Source organism: Amphiprion ocellaris, chromosome 10, assembly GCF_022539595.1.
Source record: "Amphiprion ocellaris isolate individual 3 ecotype Okinawa chromosome 10, ASM2253959v1, whole genome shotgun sequence".
Lineage (NCBI taxonomy): Eukaryota > Metazoa > Chordata > Actinopteri > Pomacentridae > Amphiprion > Amphiprion ocellaris.
In genome coordinates this window covers 28,544,189-28,568,441 of record NC_072775.1, presented here as the reverse complement: position 1 = coordinate 28,568,441, position 24,253 = coordinate 28,544,189, and the positions used below count along the sequence as shown (strand labels likewise).

Genomic DNA, 24,253 nt, shown 5'->3' with positions numbered 1-24,253 from the left:
CGCGAGTTTAAGGGGGAGAACGTCGAGGGTGGAATGGCTGGGAAGGCTCGGTGTGGGGCTGGTGTTCGGATGCTGCGACGACAGATGTGAAGGAGGGGGTTTCATCCGGAATGGTGGTGGCGTGAGGAAGATGAACCAGGTGAGTATCCGGGGGGAACACAGGCTGAGAGGCGGTAATGGAAGACAGGCAAACTGAGGTGACCAGGAAGTCAGGTGAGTCCGGGGTACAGGAGCAGGTTGTGCACAAACGGGCGGCAGTCCAGACTAGGAAGAAACAGAAATACAGGTTACAAGGATTCTTCTGGAACAGTGGCTGGAGAGAATGGTTCGTAGACTGACTACTTATCATTCACGGTCCGGCACAGAGTGATGAGCGGTGTCTGGCTTTATTGTAGAAATGGAGAATCCTGATTGATCCTGCTCCACCTGCTCGTGCTTCTGCTGATGAGGATTGCAGACGCCGCCGCAGCCTCTGTGCCAAGCACACCTAAAAAGAAACAGAAAGGCGGGAGGAAGGCGGAGCCCTATCCAGAGCCTGCAGCTGCAGGCCTGACAGCAGAATGATAATTTCTGTGTCTCTTAAGAAAATCAATAGCTGACAAAATACGGTTGGTGAGTGAGCCAGAAAAGAGGGATGTCTGTAAATGATATCCATCCATTATCATTAACTGCTATATCTTACAAACAGTTGCATTGGGGCTGGAGCCTATCCCAGCTGACTTAAACTGAGAGGCAGGTTGTCACCAGTCCATCACAGGACTAATACTGAAAAACAGACAACTACATGCTCACACCCAGGCCCCGAGTGGTTAATCGGGAGGACCGGGACAATTCCCAGTGGGCCGGTCTGATGTTTGGGCCGCGATGGCCGGTGTTCACTTTTTATTTTGTTTAGTTTTTTTGGGCCAGTGTTCAGTTATAGCACTGGGCCGATCACGTATACTGCTACAGCGGTCCCTGGGCCACCTCCACTGGCAGCTCTTTTTCTTTTTTTGCAGGCGCATCCTGATGTCACGTCCGTGCACACGGTCATAGGTGTTTGAAAGATGGAAAATAGAACGAGCAAGGGTGGCGCGAAGAAGGCAAGAATTAAAAAGAGGAAAGCTCTGGAAACACATGCAGCCAAATGTGCTGAAATTGTAGATTTATTCACTAAAACAAGCCCGTGGATTGAAACGTCAAATGAGGACGATGAAACGGGGACGACAAGATGTTCAACTTTTCCTGCAAACCACCATTCAAGTTAATTAATTATCAAGTCAATGAACTGTGTGGCGTTGTGGCAAATAACATAACATTATATAATTTAAATAATAGTATGATGCGACGCCACATAACTGGGAAACTTTGTCTTGTAGCCCCTCAGAGTCTGAAGAAATCCAGCACCAAGCAGCAGCCATGAGTCCACAAGTCCAGAGTGGGAGGTAGGAGCTCACTGAGTGGATATTATTAGAATTAATATAATGAAGAGTATAGTGTAGACCTGCTCTACCTGAGAAGTGCCCTGAGATGTTATGAGATGATTCAGTACTACATTAATGAGACTGACCTGAACTGATCAGAAGGCTTTGAAAAAAGGGGAGATTTGTGCTGAGAATTTTAACCATTTTTAAAATGTGATTTAGTGTCAGAAGCAGAACCAGTAGTAATGAGGGGATTGCTCCTGTCAGTATGGAAGGAACAGGTGAGCTGTTGTAACAGAATGTGTGAATAAGCAAGCATTAGTTCCAATATAACCACTTTCTATGCCCAAAAAATAGCAGTGACCCATTTTATTTTTTAATCATTAAAACTAAGATAGTAAATAAACGAAGCCCACAATTGAACGCGAATAGAATGAAAGTAATATGAAATAAGCCTGCAAATTTTGCCATTGAAAATATCTTAGTTGGATAAGTCAAAATGTGTGTACAGATTATTATTTTTTATTGTGATACAGGTGCAGGTGAGTCTAGGGAAACTGGAGGAAGTGTGAAAGGGAGAGCAGAGTCACTCAGGGACTGATTACAGAAGCAGAACCTGAATCACAAGTTAGGAAGGAGACAGATGAAGATGAGTTGGTTGATAGTTTTGATTACTTTGCTCACCCTCAGTCACAGGATGTACATTCATACATTCTGATGTTGTAAAGAATAGTGTTGGAGATTTGCCCTTTAACTGATGTTCTCATATTTGTGAAATGTAAGTTGTGATGGAACTGTTTCCTTTGCAGAGGAAAAAGAGATGATAGTGTTATTAGAAAGTGCAACACTTTTTATTTTATTTTTTAAATTTAAAATTAAATATTTTTATTTATTTTTTAAATTCATGTTAGGGTTTGGATATCTGTGAACACTTATTTGAACAGAATATAGATTCTGATATTGTAGAAAAGGATGTGTTGTAAAGAATAATGTTGGAGATGTGCACTTATGTTGAAATAAATCCACATTGTGAAGCAACCCTGACTTGCACTGCACTGAATTGGAACTATTCTAGAAAAATACACTGAATTACAAGGCTTTACAGAAAAATGCTTAACATGTAGATTTAACATGTAAGGTTATAATTACATGATTTTAATAATAATAGGTTGTGATCTAAAGTGGGCCGGTGTGAGGCATGAAACTCCAGGGCTGAAAACGAGTCCCACTCCGGCCCTGCTCACACCTATGACCAATTTAGAATCACCAATTAACCTCAGCATATCTCTGGATTGTGGGAAGAAGCCAGAGCACCCAGTGAAAACCCATGCAGGCACATGGAAAATGTGTAAACTCCCAGCCAAGATTCAAATGAAGCACCTTCTTGCTGTCACCAGCAGGTGAGTGGAACAGTTTAGATTTTTACTTCAACATCACTCTCAGCATATGAGGATGCAGCAGTGTATTTGACATCAGTGGCATGGAGAAGTTTTTTGACAGCATCAAACTACCCACAGTTCTTGAGCAGGACAACACAAAATCAGGATAATATACACTTGAGCACCCATATAGATGAATTCCTTTCTCACCCTTAGCAAATATGCAATCTTCATTTTGTTCTGGAAATGTAACAACTTGACAAGGATGTGTCTAGGAGCAAACCTACAGCTGGAACTGAAGCTGGGAGAGCAGTGCGTCCTTTCAATGACTGGCACAGAAGGAAAGTTTTCTTCGACAAGAAGAAGTGGGATCAGCTTGCTTAAGATGGCAATGAGATTTCTTACGTCACTTTGTTCAGAAACATTAATAAAACAAAGGTTGAAAGACCAACTTATATTCTGTGTCATCAAACCTATCCTCTAGGTAGGCATTTTTCATTTTCAGTGCTTGCCCGTTTTGTGAGATCATCAGTGTTATCCTATTGTCACATTTGTCAGCCTCCTGCTAACAAATGTTTTCCCTCTTTTTGAGTGATATACTTGTCCTTTGCTGGCTTGTGCCATGGTAGTAAGCAAAGTAGTGCCCCCAATGAAAGAAGAAATCAACAAACATGAGACCAGAAAAATGACCACAGTGTACTTTATTAAATGAATTTGGGTAGTTTGTGTTGCATTAAATTCAAATAAAAATTTACAAAAATCCAATATATACAAAAATGTAATTTTCATCATTTTATCACTCTTTGTTTTTACACTAAAATGTTGAATGCTTAGCGTTTCAGACTTTCATCACACAATGCCACTTACTGAAAAGACCAATGTTTTTTTGTGTTAAACATCTGTATCTTTTTTAAAATACACCACATACACCACATATATCTTTTTTATTTGTAGTATATTGTCATAGTTACAGCCATCACAGTGGCATCAAACCTCTAAAGACACCCTTCACAGTCAGAACTCAGAAAGAGAGGAATGTTCTTTTTTGACATATACACTTTGCATACATTTATTTACAGATAAGCATTTGAGCTGATCAGATCAATGTCTATGGTACTCCATAATCAACCCATTCTCTAAACATACATCTGTACAGAATGATTATACAAGTGTGACTGAAATCCTACCATTATTCATCTGCTGGTTACTGTGCTTGTACTAAGGCTGGATAGTCTGAAACTCTTTTAGATCTTGACCTGACTATCCAAATAAAGAACATTTTTTTGTCTAGTTAGACAACAAAGCCTGTTTGGCGTAAAACTACAGACTGCTGCAGCAGAGCTTTGATCCATTACAGGTGATGCACAGACATAGGCTGACCTCCAAGATGCTCACAAGAAACACTGCCTATTCACATCTCAGGGAGGTACAAAGGGTATCGATATTACTGCGGTGTGCTGACTTTCTTAGCAGAGTGGTGTGCTTGTGGAATAACTGCAATTTTTGTCATTGCTAGCTACCTAGAGTTTTCCTGTGGAGATATAGATGTACTTCAGCACCTTAAAAAATAATACATATGACAATTTCTGATCTGTCTGAACTGTAGTTACTTTTAGGTAACTAAAACTGTTTGTCTTTGGTCATTATAAAAAGGAACCAATGTTGACTGTTGGTGGGTCATTGTTGTTGCATGTTATACCTCTATACCACCCTCGCCCAAGTGAGCAGTAGACGTGAAACAAGGACATGATCCTTCACTAGTTTCCTACCACCAAACCCATCTAGTTTTGTTGGATGTGGGACATGTCTCCATGCACATTGTTTTTTCCATTATCTTTCTTTACATCAGTAGCTATTTTTGGGATAATGAAACTAATTAAGGTTTTGACTTTGTGCTAAGATTATTTTAATATTGTGTTACCCACGTATTATTATATCCTTAATGGTTAGAGGTGATTATGTAATCCCCAAACACAATTAAATGATCCAAAATCAATCAAGATGTAAATTAACTGGTTGATAATGTTTTTTCAAACAGCAACTAATGAACAATAGGAACACAACAGTAAATGTTTTTTTTATGTGTTGTGCTTCTCTACATTGGTTGCACTTTTTTGTATTACAGTCACAGCTGATGCTTTGTGTGACAAGCACAGAGAATCAGCAGTCAGCCATGCTGGACACAAAGCCTTTCATTAGACCCAGAGTACTGAGGTCTATACAACCTCCTAACTGGGCAGTGGTGCAGTCCTAGTAGAAGCACAGTAACTGCTGTTGACACGATTGTGAAGAAACAGCATACACATCATTTCACACGTGCACACACACACAAACCAAGCTAATCAGAAAATTCAGCAGTGCTTTCAGACAAACAATATCCTAATATGAGTAATGTGTTTGAAATAAAGTCAAAAACAGAAATATATTTTCTTTAAGGCAAACAAAACATAGAAAGCAGCTTTTTAGAGTTATGACCAGAGTGAGAGAGGTCTGTTGATGTGTCATATCCTGCCTCTGATACACTTCCTGCAGTTAGCAAGATACCCACCACCAGTCCGATGTTAGATAAGCACCTGTGAAACCTTAATGGAAGATTCCCTTTTATGACAGCACCTCATCCCATTTCTTTTGTTTCAACTGTGAAATTAAACAAAATCATTGCTTTAAATATAGAAACAAGCCAGACCAGTCCCCCTGCTGCAATGGTTGTTTTTATTAAACACTAAATTTCTAATCCAAGGACTCAGTACTGTAAAACCCTGCACGGTAATTCAGTACTGTAATATGCATGACATATAAAAGAAGAATTTATTTTTTTTATGCAGGCTTTATAATTATTGCCAAATTGAAAAAGAATTGTGAGCCCATTCAGTAAGGGGGAAACTACCTTTTCATCGACATCAGTCTTTGGAGGACTGAATATGGTTTGTCAATTGAACTTTCAATTTTATTTTGGGCAAGGTATTATTATTGTCATCTGTGTTACAGAAGAAGATGTAATGCCAATGAATGGGTATTCTGTTCATGAAACAAACTGAGGTAGCTCTATGCTCAACACAAGTTAGTATATATCATGATTTAATTCAGGAAATGGTGATGCATAACAAAGGCTACACTGGATTTAGGAGTTCCTGAAAATAAATGTCGATAAATGTTTTGATGTATCTTTAAAATAATATAAGGTTGCTTTTACACAGAGTAGGCTACACATACGTAAGCACTTTGCATGACAGCTATGCTGCCATTGGTGTGTCTGTGTGTGGGTGAATGAGAAACACATTGGAAAATGTTTTGTGAAACCTAGCAAAGATTAAAAAAGACACATTTTAAGTACAGACCATTTACATAGGAAATCTGTTTTTCAAATTTCAGACATCTTTGTTGTCCATTATTCAGTTACCTACACACGTGGACAAAATTGTTGGTACCCCTCGGTTAATGAAAGAAAAACGCACAATGGACACAGAAATAATTTGAATCTGACAAAAGTAATAATAAATTAAAATTCTATGAAAATTAACCAATGAAAATCAGACATTGCTTTTGAACCATGTTTCAACAGAATTATTTTAAAAAATAAATTCATGAAACAGGCCTGGACAAAAATGATGGTACCCTTAACTTAATATTTTGTTGCACAACCTTTTGAGGCAATCACTGCAATCAAACCATTTGTGTAACTGTCAGTGAGACTTCTGCACCTCTCAGCAGGTATTCTGGTCCACTCCTCATGAGCAGACTGCTCCAGTTGTCTCAGGTTTGAAGGGTTCCTTCTCCAGACAGCATGTTTCAGCTCCTTCCACAGATGTTCAGTAGGATTTAGATCAGGGCTCATAGGCCATTTCAGAATAGTCCAATGTTTTCCTCTTAGCCATTCTTGGCTGTTTCTAGCTGTGTTTTGGGTCATTATCCTGTTGCAAGACTCATGACCTGCGACTGAGACCAAGCTTTCTGACACTGGGCAGCACATTTCTCTCTAGAATACCTTGATAGTCATGAGATTTCATTGTACCCTGCATAGATTCAAGACACCCTGTTCCAGATGCAGCAAAGCAGCCCCAGAACATAACAGAGCCTCCTCCATGTTTCACAGTAGGGACAGTGTTCTTTTCTTCATATGCTTCATTTTTGCGTCTGTGAACATAGAGCTGATGTGCCAAAAAGTTCCAGTTTTGTCTCATCTGTCCATAGGACATTCTCCCAGAAGCTTTGTGGCCTGTCAACATGCAGTTTGGAAAATTCCAGTCTGGCTTTTTTATGATTTGTTTTCAACAATGGTGTCCTCCTTGGTCGTCTCCCATGAAGTCCACTTTGGCTTAAACAACGACGGATGGTGAGATCTGACACTGATGTACCTTGACCTTGGAGTTCACCTTTAATGTCTTTAGAGGTTGTTCTGGGTTCTTTTGTTACCATTTGTATTATCCATCTCTTCCATTTGTCATCAATTTTCCTCCTGCTGCCACGTCCAGGGAGGTTGGCTACAGTCCCATGGATTTTAAATTTCTGAATAATATGTGCAACTGTAGTCACAGGAACATCAAGCTGCTTGGAGATGGTCTTATAGCATTTACCTTTAACATGCTTGTCTATAATTTTCTTTCTAATCTCCTGAGACAACTCTCTCCTTGGCTTCCTCTGGTCCATGTTTAGTGTGGTACACACCATGTCACCAAACAGCACAGTGACTACTGTAACCCTATAAATAGGCTGACTGACTGATTACAAGTTTGTAGACACCTGTGATGCTAATTAGAGGACACACCTTGATGGAACATGTCCCTATGGTCACATTATTTTAAGTCGTTTCTAGGGGTACCATCATTTTTTCCAGGCCTGTTTCATGAGTTTATTTTTAAAAATATTTCTGTTAAACCATGGTTCAAAAGCAATGTCTGATTTTCATTGGTTAATTTTCATAGAATTTTTATTTATTATTACTTTTGTCAGATTCAAATTATTTCTGTGACCATTGTGGGTTTTTCTTTGGTTAACCGGTGGGTACCAACTATTTTGTCCACGTGTGTTCATTTTAGCATCTGTTTTACAAAGAAACAGACCAAGTGAATAAATAAGTGTATAAAATAATGCCATTGCATTTATGCTTTTCATAAAGACCTGAAGCATTTAAAACATGTTTTTCCCCCACAAATCCTTGTCAGTTTAGCTAACAATAGAGACTATCTCCTGCTGGATCTATTTTACTGAAGAATGTCCTAGTCCAGTGTGATGCCACTGACCTTAACACTTTTCATTGTGCTCTAAATTCTTTACCTCCTGTCATCAGCAATATGTATTATGTCAAAATTTGTCGATTAAATAATGAATTCAGACTGAGTGATAATGGGTTTTTTTCGGTGTGGACTTGGTCTGTTGCCTAACAGGCAGACAGCTCCTAAAGAGCTTTTTAAATGCAGACTTATGCAGTGTGTGCCTTTTGTTAACTTTAACAGTATTGTGTCATTCTGAAACCCATGCTTTTTCTATTTGAAAATGAACACACAGGAATCCAAACAAATGTACAACAAAACCCTCTGCTGTCTATATTACCCACAATGACACTCAACCACTGACAGTTCAGTTAGAACTTTACAAATATTACGTTCGCAATAGATAACAGAGCCTGCAACAGAGACAAACTGCAGGCTACAGAAGTCTCAAAATATCTCCTCTTTCAAAATCCATGATTTAATTATTTTTCAAACTTTTAGTCATCAGTCCAATATTGACTCAAGTGACATCCCTTCAGGATATTTCTCCAATATTTTGCTTCCACTGGAGTCACAAAAGACCTTATGTTTACAGTTTTTTCACATGAACACTGTTACATCCAAACACCTATAAACACACTGATGTGTAAAATCAGTGCAACTCCTTTTTAAATATACCAAAAATTCAAATTTGCATAAAAGGTAAATAAAATAAAAATAAACTGCTGGAGCAGCTGTTATTTAAACTGTCTACTAAAATATCCTCAGAATAGTAACACTGCATGCACCTCTGATGAGAGCATACATTCACACACTCAGCTGTGCGGTGAAAAACATGATAATTAAGCAGTAAGTAAAAAATTAAGTTAAAGTTTAAAGTGACTTATGCTTCCGCTCTATTATGAACCATATATAATATTCTGTTCTGCTTTCTTCTGTAACACAACAAAACATAATTTAGAATTCAAACACAGGGCTTGTTTGGTTGAGCAGGATGGAAAGGTGTCTGTAAAATTACCTTCACTTGCTTTGTGCTTTTATTTTCTCTTTCCATCCTTCATAGAAATAAAGAAATAAAACACATGCACTTGTGACATCACAAATTACAAAAGCTAACCGGAACAGACACACTGTTACCATCTGAATAGCACTGCCTTGACTCTTAATATGGTGGATTTAGCTGACAGCTCATCTGTGTGAGGATGTCATGGCCTCTGGTCTCCAGGTATTCCTTGAAATCAAGTTGTTTGGGCTGGGAGGGTGGGGCTGCTGGAGATGGCACAGCTCTCCATTCTTTCTGCCATCTCAGTCTCTCTGAATCAGATAACTGGGGATGTTAAGGCTTTTGGCCAAGTTGTGACTTTGTGACCTGCTAGGTAACCTGGTCTGGGGAATCCATTTGTTTTGCACCATGTGAATGGCCGGATGTCTATGTGCCATTTACCTAGGAAAAAGTTGTAAGCATTATTACTATGGGAAGAAGGCAAGCCAGCCTTGTACCTGTACACCTTTTCTTTGTAGTGGTCTCTTTACATAGGATATTGCACCCGCACAGTGCAAAAATGTGCAGGAAATTGTTCAGAAATGGTTTGGGGAAGAATACAAGGTGTTTAACATGTTTACTTGGCCTCAAAATTCCACAGATCTCAGTTTGATAAAAATCCTTGGGGGTATACCAGAAAAGCAAATCTGATTCATTGAGGCCCCGCCTTGCAACTTCAGAACTGTAAAGATCTGCTGCTAACAGTTTGCCTAATGCCATAAGAGTCCATGTCTTAACTGCTTGATGGCATGCAGTTTATATGTTGTGGCTAAACAGTGTGACACCTGATCAAGACAACAGGTTGAACTTGTCCTGATCAGATGTCACACTTGAAACATCTGACTGTCTCTTCTAGCTTGGGTCATTTGCTGTTGACAGGTTGGAGTCAAATCTGAACATTCTGTGTCTGAGGGGCAGAAGTAATAAATAGAAAACTGTGTGAACACTATTCCAGTGCCCTGTTGTAAATGAGAAGCTAGATGTCTTCCTCAAAGAAGAAACAAACAAAACTTTGGCCATCTATACACAATAAAAATGGAGAGAGCTCTTTAGGAGTAGTTTCAATTGCAATTCTTCTTTTATGTCTATTGGCATTGATTATGTTTCCTGCTTCCCACAAAGAAGACAATGTAAGATGTGAAAAAAAAAACAAGATCAGTTACACTACCAGTCAAAAGTTTGGACACACTTTGTCATTCTTTTGACTGGTAGTGTATATCAGCCAGTGTTTGCTATGTTGTAACTAACTAAAAAGGTGTTTCTATCTCCCATCATGTGCATTAATTCTTTTTTTGAAAGGCAAAACCTACCTCTGCATAATACTGTTTTTTGTTTGTTTGTTTTTCCATTGACAAACCATGTTATGTGGTATGAAAATCCTGTCTCAACTTTCATAGTGACACACCTGTGTTGTGTGGCTTGGCTGTAATGTGTTAAAACGTTAAAAGATGTCACTGGGTCAGATGGACAACAAAACCAGGAACACTTCCTAGAAGTTGATGTGTCAACATGTACCTTCACTGACTGATTACAGTAAAGTGCATATTCAAGCATCCACCCACATTTCCTCCTGAGCTACTTCTGTTGTCCACACACCACTCCACACTCATGCACACACACACACACACACACACACACACAACATATTGCCAATACATACACATTTATCCACAAAAGAAACAGAATTACAATGATTTCCGTACCTTCTACTTAATTGCTAAAGTAAAAAAAATGCTGCATGTTGTATCAGAGCACTGTACACATCCTGGCGGTTGATTTAGTTTGGCTGAGATGGCTGCTTGTCTGTGTTTTCTTTCTTCTTTATCCTCAACTTATTTCCATTTCCTGCATCTTTCTCTCCTGTCTTCACCTATTCATTGTCTGGCAATTTCCTCTCCTTTTTGCTCTTTGCTCTGGATTCTCCTCCATGGACAAGCCAAGATCATTATCATTCCACAGTCAGGTTTATGAGGCTGGACTGCACATACCTGACTTGAGCTGCCAGGAAGATTTTTTTCTTGGCATTGTATGATTTTGACCTTTTTCATTATGGGAGTAGGACTGTGAGCTTGTGTCTGTTCAATTTCCACTCCATTTTTCTTGCTCCCTTTTCTTCCATCCTGCCAGGTTTGGTAGATTTAATCCAAACACAATTGACTGACAGAATGCGTATAGATGCTACTTTGGCCTCTTAGTCCACTTTCTGCCTGACCTACTTTCAGTGTAGATAAGAATTATCCAAGGAGAATGAATGGTTTAGGCCAAAGAAGAACTTTTGGGACCTGTCATCCTTAAGTTGTTCATCAGAACCAGAGGAAGTTTCCAAGGAATCTTTTTGGCACAATGAGAGTGGGAGTGATGAGTTTTAGCATGGAGATATTGATGGAAGTAATGGAAGTACATACCCGGTTGTGGCTGGTATGGGATCACATCATCAGTACTTCCAAGCAGTAGGATCCTAACACATTAATACGGATACAACAATTTCAAGTTTCTACTGTTTGTGAATGAGGAATCACTTCCTGTCCACATTACATTGGAGCAATGTATATGTAATTCAGGTGTCATTTAGGGTAAAGTAAAATATCTAATAATGGACATCTTATTTTATCCTTAATCCTGCATCAGTCTTTTGTTGGGTTTGAGCAGAATCTCAAAGCACTCTGCTACTTTTCTGCATTTAGTTCATACCAGGCAGGCATGGACAAAATACCTATTCTGGTGTCCCTTTCTGGTATCCCTGACAGGATTTTCTTGTCTAGTAACAACAACACAACAAACAATTCAAACACATCTGTGACATAAAATAAACTAGTGCCAAACCACTCCTCCAGTCACTATCAACAGTCCTGAATGCTCCTGGGTGGGCACTAATGTTGGGTAATAAAAAAAGAAAAAGGGAAATATAAGTTGAGGAGTGACATTGTTGCTAGTAATAAATTCTTATTGCCATAGTCCCTGTTTTTGTTTATGATATCAGGATAACCCTCTGATGCTGCATCCATGTATGGGTCCTGAGAGCAGAGCAGACCTATAGTGTGGTCTCATATTCCAACCGCTCTTGCACCAGAGCATCATCTTTGTACTGCAGCCGTGGAGGAGTCAGGGAGCAGTCTATGGCCAGGATTGCTTTGCGTATACTGCGGTCAAGGACGTGACGCTCCCAGGCAGGGTAGCGGTTCCTACAAAGATCAATCTTAATGACGGTCTCTTCAAAGCGTGGAGCGCGAGACGATGGTGTAGACGGCACTGTGGGTCGGACCTGAAACACTGGCATGCAGCCGTCCCGCTCAGAATACTTTCCCATGTCACGCTCCAGGGTTGTAATGGCACCCCGGTTGGAGCGCAGTGAGTTGGTGGCCCCTTCAGATGGTAGTGTGGAGAACTGAGCAGTGGGGTCTAGGTCGAGGTCTTGGACACTTGGTGAACGTCCAAAGCGGGGCCCATTGGGATGGAAAAAGGCATAGTACATTAGCATGAAAACCACACCAGTAAGGAAACTGCTATAAATGACACAGAGGGCTGGCACAGCAAAGGCGTCAGTGGTATGAGGTAATCGGTAGAGATACCACAATGCACTGAGAGCAGCATTCTCCACCAGGATCACCAGGTAATAGATGAAAAGCCGACACCTGCAAAAAGATATGAAATTTAATAGAAAGAAAAAAATAACTTGCAGTGTTCTACAGTATCATCAAACTATGTAAATTTGTGGCTGGAAGTGCTTCTATTGTCTTTTGATAGTGAACTGTAAGGACTGATTGGTCCATCTGTCCAAAACTGATGCCTCCAATACTGCTGACCATCTTTTCTTTTTTTTTCTTTTTTTTTTTTCTTGAGTCAAGGCAAGTCCAAATATCAATGAGTGCCCCTAAACATTTCAAGTGTGCTGTTCAGGTGGCAAAAATGTACCCTTTCATTCTTGACATTCCAGGGGATTTTTAACACTAGATAAAAGATGCCGAATTTGCTATTCACCTTTCCTCTTCCTATGCCATTCTCAAAACTAAGATGTTTTGACTGAACTTTAAAAATTTCATATGTTTTCAGACCCGGGAATTAAAAAACAAAAATGTTTTACCTGTAAAACTGTTTAAGGATGCAAACACAGGCAAACTTGTTTCCAGCACTCCCAAATAATGGAGTGGCTCCATCAAAGGTCAATTTTTAATTACTGCTTCTTGAAACTACAAGAAACTGCAAAATTTTTGAATGGGTGTGGTATCGTGGCCACAGAAACCGACCTGGTAGTGTATATGTGTATAAATGTATTTCTGCTGTAAATACAGTCTATTTAATGTGTGGCAAGTATGGCAAGTCAATGTTTCAGCCAAAATGGTGGTGTGGACTCATTTGTAGGAGAAAAAAAACTGTGTTCATAGGGTCTATATTTTGTCATGACATGAGGAAAGTTATATATTGCTTACATGTCTTCATGCTGAAAATTAACAAGACTCATTCTGTCATACCAGATGTTCTAATACATATTTTTATTTATTTTTATTAATTTAGTTTTAAGGTTCTTTTATTAGTTTTTAAATGTCTTAACGGCCTTGTGCCTTCTTATTTATCTGATCTCCTTTTAACATATCGACCCTCGTGGATCCTGAGGTCCTCTGGCAGTGGCCTTTTATCCATATCACAAGCCAGGACAAAAACCCACGGTGAGGCGGCATTTAGCCACTATGGCCCCCACCTGTGGAACAGCCTGCCAGAGAACCTCAGGACTGCAGAGACTGTCGATATTTTTAAAAGAAGGTTAAAGACTCACCTTTTTAATCAGGCTTTTAACTAACCTTTTAAATCTTTATGTTCGTATCATTTTGTATTTATTTTCTTATATATTTTTACTTTTTTTAACCTTTCACCTTTTTACTTATGTTATAGGTCTTTTATTCTATCTTGTAGTTTTAAATTTTTAGTTATTTAACTCCAGTGTTTCCTCAGGGGGGTCCTCCACACTGGGGGCTGTATGTGGTCTGCTGCTGGGGGTGCTGTCCATGGGTCCCTTCGGCCCAGCTGGTTGGGGGGGGCTCCCCACCTCGGTGTGGGGGTCCCCCTGTCTGTCGGGGTCGGGGGGTCTGGGTGCCAGCGCCCCCAGTGGTCATGGTCTGCGACTCCTCCCAGTGTGGACGACCCCAATGGAGGCATTTTCCACAATCGTCTGTGCCATGCCATGTCTCCCTACTGTCAGTGGTGGGAGTGTGTGTCTGTGGGCGTGTGTGTGTCTGTGTATGTAGGGGTGTGTGTGTGTGTGTGTGTGTGTGTGTGTGTGTGTGTGTGTGTGTGTGTGTGTGTGTGTGTGTGTGTGTGTGGACGTGTGTGTGTGTGTGTGTGTGTGTCTGTGTATGTATGGGTGTGTGTGTGTGTGTGTGTGTGTGTGTGTGTGTGTGTGTGTGTGTGTGTGTGTGTGTGTGGACGTGTGTATGTGTGTGTGCGTGTGTGTGTGCTTCTGCAGTTGTGCGCATATATGTATATATGGAGGGAGGGAGAGATGGGTTTTCTTGTTTTTAATGTTTTTAATGTTGTAAAGCACTTTGCGTTGCATTTTTAACTGTATGAAAAGTGCTCTATAAATAAAGTTTGATTTGATTTGTTATACCTGATATTAATTAAAAAATATCCCAATTATAAATCTCATGGATATTGAAGCACAGTATGGTAAATGCTATAATAACAATACAAGTGAAACAGGATATTACAATGTAAAAGAGTAATTTCTCCATGGATTTACATTTCCGCTTCTGTCATTGTAGCTGGAGGTGAGCTGGGTGACAGAACACAATGTCACAATTCATGTGTATGACTTTAGTAATGGCTGGGAATCACAACTGGCTAGGATAAGAGGGCACATTCCTTCTTTTCCTAGCCAGTGAGGATAATGTGAAGGTAATGTTTATGCTCCTGAGTAGACCAGCTGAGTCATTCAAGTGGCTTCTGATGATATCTGTTGGATGCCAATAGTACATGCTTTGTCTTCCATCAGCTCCAACTACAGTAAGAGGAAGACTGCAAATTAGACATTAAGACCAGCAGAGAAGTTGAATTGTCTGAGAATTTCCTTTCTGTAAATAAATTAAATGTAAATCCAGTGTGGAATGATGACTGATGCATTGGATTCTTTTACTGCTTTTGGTACAGCATCAACATCATGTTTCACTTGTATTGTTGTTATAGCCCTTGCCATGATATGTTCAATAAACAAAAGACTTAATTAAGGTTGAATTATCATCAGTTCCTCTGTTCAGTGTTCATTTCAAGCTCATATACTGGCACTTTCAACTCAGCAAAAGAAGCTGAATATGTTATTAAATTTCACTTGAAGACATCATGGAAGCAGCTCGTAATTTTAGACATATGATGACAATATATAGACCCCCTTTTTAGTATGTCAAAATTGCAAAAGACTGGAAACTTGACTTGCCCTATTTGCCAGACAGTAAATTCTATTGATGCGAGAGATCTCAAAAGTTGGTAAAATGTCACCCAAAGACTGTATCTTTAGTGGAAACCATGGATACATCTATAAAGTTGCAGGGACTTTCTGGGGCCCCATTACCACCCACATTCTAAGATTTTGCACTTTTATCCATCATCCAAGGACCAGTCATTTAAAAAAAATCCTCTGCTGGAGCTATTCAGTCATTTGAAACTGCTGGAAACAAGTTTTTTTGCTATCCTCACCAAATTTCACAGTGGTGGGAGTTATATTTCTGGAGATACTGTACCAATAAAATGTCTTGATATGTAAGATATTTCATTGAGGGTTAAAATATGTTCATGTGAAATTCTCTAAATTCAACAAAAAAAATTTCAGAGATTAATTTTGGGTCCCAAGTAACAAATAGGTGAACACTGGACAAATTGTTAGACAGTGGAGGAGCATATTTCTTGAAATATGTCTGAACTGACAAAGTCTGACAAGTAGCTACTTTTTCCTATGATTTCTAAGCACTTTTTTGAACGTTTATGTCATGGTTCATGATTTTGTTTTTGTTTTTCCTTGCTCCCTCCACTCCTTCCTGTTCCTGTTCACATCATTCCCTTTCAGGGTGTAGCTGGGATTGTGACTTGACTCACTGCAGCTGGCTGTTTAAACACACCTACATCTCACCTTATCAAGACCTACATAAAACCCTGGGTCTCCTGCTCTCCGGTGCCAAATTGTTCTGTGACTTTGGTACAGCCACTCTCTGGCCACCTCCACTGACACAAACTGAATAGTTTTCTCAAGTGATTCTCACTGGCAACTCCACTCATCTCTTGTGTTCTCATGTCTAGATTATCCTTTGAGCTTCACCGCTAGCAGCTAATTCCAATCACATGTGGTCCAACCTTCCTCATGTTCAGCCAACTCACTATCTTCAGGCACACCATGCCACCTTCAGCCGATTACCTCCGGTCAGCCCACACCCATCTATGCTCCCTTTTAAAGACTGTTTAATAAATCCCCTATTCTACCACTACCCTCAGTGTTCTGCTTTTGGTCAAACGTCACAGTTTATTTTCTACATCAGAGATAATGATATTCTCTTAAAATGGAGGTCAACTCTCATGTGTCCTGCTGTTTTTACATCCACTTGTCCCTTTTACCTGATGTTGTATCTGTGGCTCACATCTCTCCTTCTTCTGTGCCCCCTGTACATTTTAACTTTGTATCATTTGATTCAGCTTTATTTACAGAACACCACAGTTTGACATAAGCCATTTTGGGTAGTTCACAGAAGTAGGGTCAAAAACAACCATCCAACAATTCCTTTTGACCAAGCACTACTACTAAGCTACTATACAGACCAGCTTTTTGTGGGTATGTCATTTCAGATTGTATATATTGGATTGAGGATTTTTAAAAAAATGTATTTTACATTCTTTCACTCACATATATTTGACTATATTTTGATTAAATAAAATATAAATGGTTGCTTCCATAATAAGAGTTAAACCTAAAAATTTTAGTCCAAAATAAACCATTTTTTCAAATCAGCTTCTTCATATGCTCCTGGTTAATAATGTAAAAAATTGCAGCCTCAAGCCCCAACTTCCTTTCTATCACATTAGGGATTTGTTTGTCTTGAAGAGCCATACATTTGGCAGCTGAATGAATTTCAGATGACCAAGTGTCTTTGAAATGAAAAATGACTGAATCCATTAACCCTCTAAACCCCAAAGTGACATTTTTTCCTACTATTAGTGAAGAAAAATGTTTCACCTGTAAGCACAACATGATGTACTTGTTGATTTGTGGTTTTAATTCTTCTTTAAAGTTTTTTTTTGACTTTATTAGACAGGCACAGTGTGGAGGCAGACAGGAAAGTAGGGAGAAGAGTGGGGGGAGGACATGCAGTGAAGGGCCGTGAGTGGGAATCGAACCCAGGCCGCTGCATCGGGGACTAGCCCCTTCCCATGTTTACATGTTTATAATTCTTCTATGGTTTGCGGCATCATACGTTTGTTACTTTGTACAAAAATTAAATAAATATATGTATATTATATATATATATATACACATATATATATATAAAACAAGAGCAGAAAAAAATGAAATTGCTTGCGGATCAGTGGGTTAATTGAAGAAAGGTTTCTAAAATGAAGTCACTGAAGCTAAACTGATTCATACTGATTGGAACACAGTATCTTTACCTTGTTCGTCCCTCTTTGACGTTGAACCAGGAAAAGATGTAGATTATGCCTACCACCATGTCAAACACAATCTCCTCCCACTTGCTGATACAGAAGTCTGTCTCGCAGTGGACAATCCAGAAGGTCATGATGCACCAGTGCAGAACAATAAAGATGCCAAAATAGAGTTGGAACACAGAGGCAAACAGCGCAAAAGTGATGACTCTGGCTGCTATGGTGAAGAAGTGCCAGCAGAACTGAATTATGACAGCCAGGTAGCTGATGGGCTTCTTGTCATCCCGAGATTCTCGCAGTGCCTTCTGGTAAGAGGCCAAAGCCCAGGCCAGAGAGACGAGAGAGGCTGCTGCTGTCATACCTGCAAAAGACACTTGGCTCAAGGATTACAGAAACACTCACATTTCGTCACAACCATATGCTTTATTTTAGGGACATCTGTCAACAGTATGCCATGTAAAGATTTCCATCAACTGGTAAGCTTGAGAACTATTTGCTGCTGGTCAGAAATTAAGCTGTAGTAGCATAATGGAAAGAATTTCCCTATCAGTCTGACAGACCATTTTGACATTTCAAGTACTTCTTAATTCCAGCTGCTTCAGGGTTACTGACAGTGAGATGACCAGCCCACTCACTCTTCAAAGTTATTAGTAACACATGTGCTTTTCCTGCTATTGAAAGATGGCTTTGAATTGATCTTTACAGTGGACCACAAGTTCAGTAGACTGAGAGAGCCATTGCTTGCAATAGTAGCAACAGACTACTGTATACTACATTGTCTTCTTACAGGAAAAAGGATCTGATAATTACATACACAGATCACTTTGAAAATATATAGTCAAATCTTTCCATCAGAATAGAAAAAAACTGAATTGCTTAGTTGTATCACTGGCTTAAATTGGCAAAATGTTAGACAAGAAAGAAAAATGACTGATACTAAATTATAAACTTTATGGCATCACATTGATTATACAATTGTAGCAGTAGTTTTTCTGTGTGTTACCTTGCACAGCCTGAAGCTTGTGTGTCTGTATGATGATGCACAGTTGCAGCACCAGTTGTGGAGCGCTCTCCAGAAAGGTGGCCAATAGATGCAACATGCTCACATCTGCAAACTGATATACCATTCTCCAGTAGTAACGCCAACGCTCTGTCTCAGCACTCTGACGACTCCGAATGCCCAGGTAGATAGTATGGAAATACCTGGAGAAAACAAACAATAAATACCATGCCTCAACTTCAAGCCGACAGGATAAAACATTACAATACAGTACATCAAACAGAAAGGTATAACCATATGAACCAACAATAAACCTTTTAAAACTGAAACTGACTGTGTTCTGCAGTAGGATTTTAAAACACTGTTAGCCATCAAAGAAAAATCTGGCCATATGAACCAAGCAATGCAAACCCTAAAAGCACTCTTGGGCATTAGAGATTCCACAGAGGCACCACTCTGTCCACCGCTGTTCCGACTGGAATCCACAGGCTGAACGGACCATTCATCAAGAGAAGCACCATCGCAGCATCACATGTACACAATTAGCTTTGAGACACTGAAACTTGGTGCAACTTTCTCACTTCTCTTTCATTGCCAAATGTAAATTCCTATAAGTCTCCAAATTGGCCTACTATCAAGTTAGCGACTGCTTTCAGGTGTCATCAATTAATCCCTTCTTCTGAAAACATCACATTACACCCTAATATTGATCTGAATATTACATTGCAATATTATTTTCTTGTCCTTCCTTTCTCCCTCACTCACATTCACCACATTGTTTGTTTCGTGTTGTTGTTTGTCTTAATGTATGTTATTGTTGTGTCATAATTGTGATTGTGTTGTCAGTTTAATTTAACATTTTGGTTCCTAACTTGTAGATTCCAGCTACCAAGTTTTCATGAATAACTTTCAGCTTAAATAATTTCCCCGATCATTCCCGACGCTCTTATTGACAGTAACAAGAGGTGCTTCATATGCTGCATTATTATATTAATCTGATCTAAATATTTCTCTGGTTGAATAGCTGTTAGATTGTGTAATAATTCTGCATAAGCATTCAAACCCAATTTGAGCATCTATCTCCCTACAGCTGTCATAAAAAGGTTCAGCTTCTTTAACATCATCCAGTGTTTTGTTTTATCCAATCATCAATTTAAAAAAACAGAGCTAGAAACTTCTATAAAAAGTATTCCAGTAAATATAGTCATGGAAAAAATGATTAGACCACCCTTGTTTTCTTCGGTTTCTTGTTCATTGATGAAAAAGAAACTGATCAGTCTCTATGAAAGTTGTAAACTCTGATTTCATTGACCTCCAGTTCCCAAAACAAAGAAATACATGGTAGAACCGATAATTATATACTAACATTTGTTAACTAATACTACGAACAAACAATGAATAGCAACAGACAGTGAATAAATGAATGAATAAACGCAGATAAATTAGTGAACTATGATCGTCACTGGAAGCAAATGGTAGAAAGGTGATGAATTTAGAATGACTTTGAAAATTGGAAAACCAATTGTGAAAGGTAAATTCGCCCGTTCAGCAGAAAGAAAATGATACTTGCATAACATTTGTAGTAGTGAGAGGGAGAACGCTGCAGGATGTGGAGCTGTGATGATCTGCTGGATGAGTTGGTTCAGGAATGCAAAGGCAAGAAGGCAGTAGTTTGCATTCAAAAGTGTGCCAAAGAAAAAACACGAGGAGTCAAAGCTCATAGTTATTAAAAAAAATATTTGCACTGCTGTGGCAGAGGTCCAATTCTTAAGCCCAGCTGCATTCTTCTAAGAGCCCATTTTTCTAAGAGCCCATTGTTACAAGCCACTTCTTACAAACCCAAGTGGAATTTTCTAAAAGCCCAGTGTTCTTCATAAAGCCCTGTTGCATTTCAGTGACTTTCCTCTATATAGAAAGTTTTAGAGCCAAATTCAAATCAGCATCTAACCAATCATAGATGTGTTCCTCCCAAGGAGTGGTGTAGAGCATCCCTGTCCAGGAGATGTTAGAGGCCTGATACCTTTAGAACTTACTCTTACTTAATTTCTTAAATGTACAAATCCAATTGCTCAACATTTACAATGATCACAGATCTGAAATAACAACAAATAAGTGATTAGAAAGACACCAAACACAAAATGTTTATCTGATATTGTTCCGGAGATAATAATAAAATGTCACAGGCCTAGCCCAGCCCCGCCCCCGTCTGGCCATCCGTTCCCCTGACGGTGTGTCGCCGTCTGTGAGGCTCTCTGCAGCTGCTGATTAGTGGATTAGGTGCAGCTGCGAGAGCCTTACACCTGTAGCTCATTCCATCTGCTGCTATAAAGACCGGCTTCACACGGCAGGGGACGTGGTGACTATACTGCCTTGTCTCCAGCCGAAGAGATGCCACCGCAACGCTGAGCCACTGGAGCAGCCTGCTTCCCCCCACCATCCTTAGTGCAAGGACGTGAACCCCTGCCACCCTAGTTGAGAGAGGGCATGGAACTTTCCCCCCCCACGGACTACCCTGATTGGCCGGCGTGAGCCCAGGACTGTCGCTCTCCTGGAGCCTGACTCCCCTCTCCCTTAACATTGTGAGTTCTGGCCATAGTTAGCATAGTAGTTACTTTGCATAAGTTTCATGAATAAAGACCTGTTTTAGTTGTCGCCCTGCCTGCCACCTGCTCTGTGTAGCACTCATTTTGGGTTCACATTTCCCGCAAACCATAACATAAAAGGTGTAAACAAGAATAAACTTACAGATTGTAGACTTCAGGCTACATGGAAGCAAATTTATAACATAGCTCAAACACAAGCATATACATTCAATAATAAGGAAAATAAGACATATGCAGTATATGTGCTTAGAGTAAATAAAGTCTCTCTGTGTCTTTTATGGCTGTGGTCTATGACCGAGAGAAGGGGGGTGTTGGTGTCTCGTTTGTGCTTCTCCAGAAACACTTCAGATTTGATGTGTTCTTCTTCCACACTGGTCCTGATCAACCTGGTATCAGAGACTGAGTCCAGATCACCACTCTGGTGATGCTGCATTCCTTAATGTTCTGATACAAGCTGTTTAATGCATTCCAGTGTAGCAATTTCTGTGTGATAGGGAGGGAGATCAGAAGGTCAGAATGCCAATCCTGTCCTACAGAGGTATGATTTTCCTCACAGTTGAAACTTTATGACCCTTATCAGATTCTGGTGAAGGTAGGAGGCATCCCGTTGTCTCCCAGAGAGCTGGTGGTGGTCCTTTATTAGTAAACACCCAATCAGCAGATGTTCCATTTGGAGGTGAATTTTGGGTTAGCTGTCTTCTGAAATGGTGTCTTATCAAATTTACAGCTTTGGGAGAGAGTCTTTGGATCTTTCTGTGTTACTCTACTTGCTAAATGCTAAATGGTCTTTACCTTTCTTTACCTATTTCACTGGTCGAATGTCAGTTAGTGTAATAATTCTGCGCAAGTATTCAAAATCCATTTGAGCAAACATTTTCCCTACACAAGTAACTAAGCTCATGAACCAAGCTGTTGTGCTAACCCCTAAGCTCTCTCATCAGAATACCTACTGACCAATCTCCATGCTCACGTTTATTTCGACTGTGCCTAGAAAATTTCTGATCACCATGATTCTACTGTGTTACTTGCCAAGTCTTGGGGACACCTGGTATAACATGTCTTTTCCATTCTTCCCACTCTCAAGGAAGGCCAAATAGACAGTACAAATCACTGTTCAAAGCAGGCTTTATTCTATTGAGAGATTAAGCAGTGGCCAAAACCAAAAAACATGAGAAAATTGAGAAAAACTTAAAAAAGGCTTCCTCACTCCTACACTGTTGCTTACATGCTCAGGTGTAGAAGGACTTGAAGTGCTCATATGTACAGATGCTACTTACAGTTGTTCATAATAAAGAGACTAAACAGAACAATTCTCTCTAATCAAAAAAAATATTTGTCTCATGACACAAAGTTCACAGTGTTGATTTGACCCTGGCTACTCACATCCAAAATTCACAAACATTGACACACTAGTATGCTGACGTCTGTTGATACTGGAAGACAGGAGAGGGAAGAAGGATGTTTGTTCCAGTTTAAAGAGGCTGCTTTATTTTACTGGTCCAATCCTGGAGCTTCTGTTCCATTACGTACACCAGTGAGAGAGCTCCACCTGTTCCAGCATCATTCACTTCCACATGCACACTCACAGGCTGAGGGAAGAAGAGAAAGCTCTTGAACATGAACACAAAATGTCTGTGTGTCTGGGTCACAGTAGCTGGTTCATCTAGGACCTTAGTGGCACATGCAAGGTGTAATAATGATGATTTGTGTGGGCCATTTGTGAACAGCTTGAATGTTCTACTGAAGAAAAGAAGAGAAAGACAAAGAATAAAGAATGGAGAGAACAAATGTACTTCCTTAAGACCAGCCAGCTAACAGTTATCTCCTTGTTTCCCTTGCCATTAGGGTAGCCATAGGGCATAAGGGAGTGTCTGTTTGCATGTGAACAACATGCGTCATTCATCACCAATTCATCACCAATTCAGTCCTTACTTGTTTCGTGAAGAATTGTTAAACCAAAAGAAATAGAAGACGTGTTTAACAGAGGAAAGTGAAAGGGCTTTGCTGGAAGAAGTACAAGCAGATGCTTGCACAGTTAAATCCTGTAGCCATTTGTAAAGCACACACTAATAATAAAAAGAGTAAAACAATGTATAATATAAATGATTACCCTGTCTGAGGAAACAATAGAGTTTGGCAGGAAGTCAGAGGTAAAGTAATATAAACATAGGGATGGGTAGATTTTGATGATCAATTTTAACCCATGTCAGAACTGAAGCCAAATAAAACAGAAAAGGAGAGTCAAACTCATTTAAAAGAGGGACTGATAAATACCAAATAGACAATATGAGCATCAATTTGTTTACAAACTGATTTACAAGAAAACAAAGTGAAGCAATCAATTCTATTCAATTCAATTTTATTTATATAGCGCCAATTACAGTCAAATTGTCTCAAGAAGCTTTACAGAACCCATATGCCTGACCCCCAAAGCAAGCCAAAAGGCGACAGTGGCAAGGAAAACACCCTTTTAACAGGGAAAAAAACCTCGAGCAGAACCCGGTTCTAATGTGGGGGGACCCATCTGCCTGCTGGCTGGACGGGTTGAGAGGGACAGAAGAGGTAGAGAGGTAGAGATAGAGGGATAGAGGTAGGGGGTAGAGGTAGAGAGGTGGGGGGGGCAAACCTCTACAAACCAATAAGTCATTAACAATTATTAAAAATAAGCTTCACATCAAGAGCAAAAAGGTAAAACCCCACTGGGTATTGGGCTCTGCTGACCAGGAGAGACGTTGGGGGTCTTGCAAGGGGAGGCTGGTCCTTTGGCTATCCACCACCCCTAGAACCATTGTCACTGATAAAAATAATAATAATAATAATACATTTTATTTAGCAGCGCCTTTCAAAACACCCAAGGTCACTTTACAGAGGATAAAACACAATAAAATAAATAAAACAAAACAGCAGACAAAAGTAACACAACAGTTAAAAGAAACAATGAAATTACAATGAGTATGCGGATTTAAACAGGTGAGTTTTGAG

The 24,253-nt window shown here is 39.7% G+C and overlaps 1 protein-coding gene across 1 annotated transcript in view; it reads right to left on the bottom strand.

Annotated features, from left to right (window-relative positions):
- Nucleotides 1–3,464: 3,464 nt before the first annotated feature.
- xkr4 (XK related 4) overlaps nt 3,465–24,253 on the bottom strand; it is a 44,211-nt gene continuing 23,422 nt past the window's right edge. Inside the window, exons 2-4 of the mRNA XM_023284088.3 lie at nt 18,672–18,871; nt 17,675–18,029; nt 3,465–12,666 (exon numbers count right to left, since the gene is read on the bottom strand). Coding sequence (XP_023139856.1) covers nt 12,066–12,666; nt 17,675–18,029; nt 18,672–18,871 — 1,156 coding nt within the window. The 3' untranslated portion in view covers nt 3,465–12,065. The remainder of the gene's footprint in view (nt 12,667–17,674; nt 18,030–18,671; nt 18,872–24,253) is intronic.